General features: G+C 63.4%; 1 protein-coding gene across 1 annotated transcript in view; it reads right to left on the bottom strand.

The window, feature by feature from the left end:
• LOC104469548 (oxysterol-binding protein 1-like) overlaps positions 1-461 on the bottom strand; it is a gene marked incomplete at both ends in the record, with an annotated part of 1720 nt that extends 1259 nt beyond the window's left edge. Inside the window, 3 exons of the mRNA XM_010084097.1 lie at positions 1-98; positions 225-279; positions 359-461. Of these exons, the coding sequence (XP_010082399.1) occupies positions 1-98; positions 225-279; positions 359-461 (256 nt within the window). The remainder of the gene's footprint in view (positions 99-224; positions 280-358) is intronic.
• Between the last annotated feature and the right edge of the window lie 328 nt (positions 462-789).

Below are 789 nucleotides of genomic sequence, written 5' to 3' on the forward strand. Positions count from 1 at the left end.
CAGTTCTTCATGATGCTCCAGAGGTTGAGGCTGTAGTTGGGTTTGTAGGGGATGCGAGTTCTCTTCTCCTTCTTGGTGTCCTCCACCTGGTGCTTGTACTGGGGGTGACACAAGGGACGCTGCAACGCTGCTGTGACCCCCCCCGCCATGGAAACTGGGGCCCCCCACCAGCCCTGTTTCAGCCGAGACGCCAGGACAAAGACCCCTCACCCCCCGAATCCCACCTGCTCATCCAGGCTGATGTCGCTGCTGGTGCCACTGATGTTGCTGCCGGTGCGCCTGGGGTGGGGGGAGAGGGGCAGGGTCAGCCCCCAGCGGGGTGTGGGGGGCCAGAGGACCCCCCCAGCCCAGCACTCACTTGTGGCCCATGCTCTCCGGCATCGTGATGATCTCTGGGGCATCGAAGAACTCGTTGTCATCGTCCTCGTCGCTCAGGTCTCCTTTTGCAGGGCAGCACGGATCTGGGGAGGGGGAGACGGGGAAACTGAGGCAGCAAGCTCAAGGTTCTTCCCAGTTTCTCCCAGCGGGGCACTGGAGGATCCTCTGTCACCACACCCCACCTCTGCTACAGCAGACAAGGCTGAGAGTGGGGACAGAGTGAGGTTTTGGGGACAGTGGGACAGGCAGTGCTCTGCTGGAAGTGCCACAGCCACTCGGCTGCACAGGAGAGACCGGCCAGAGCCGTCGCGCAGGGTCAGCGACATGAAGGGAGCTGAGCCCAGCTCCGGGAAGGGACTGGAAGCAGCTGGGGGCCTCCCTTGTCCCACACCATCACCCCTGCGTCACGCC

This window comes from Pterocles gutturalis, unplaced genomic scaffold, assembly GCF_000699245.1.
Source record: "Pterocles gutturalis isolate BGI_N339 unplaced genomic scaffold, ASM69924v1 scaffold26820, whole genome shotgun sequence".
NCBI lineage: Eukaryota > Metazoa > Chordata > Aves > Pterocliformes > Pteroclidae > Pterocles > Pterocles gutturalis.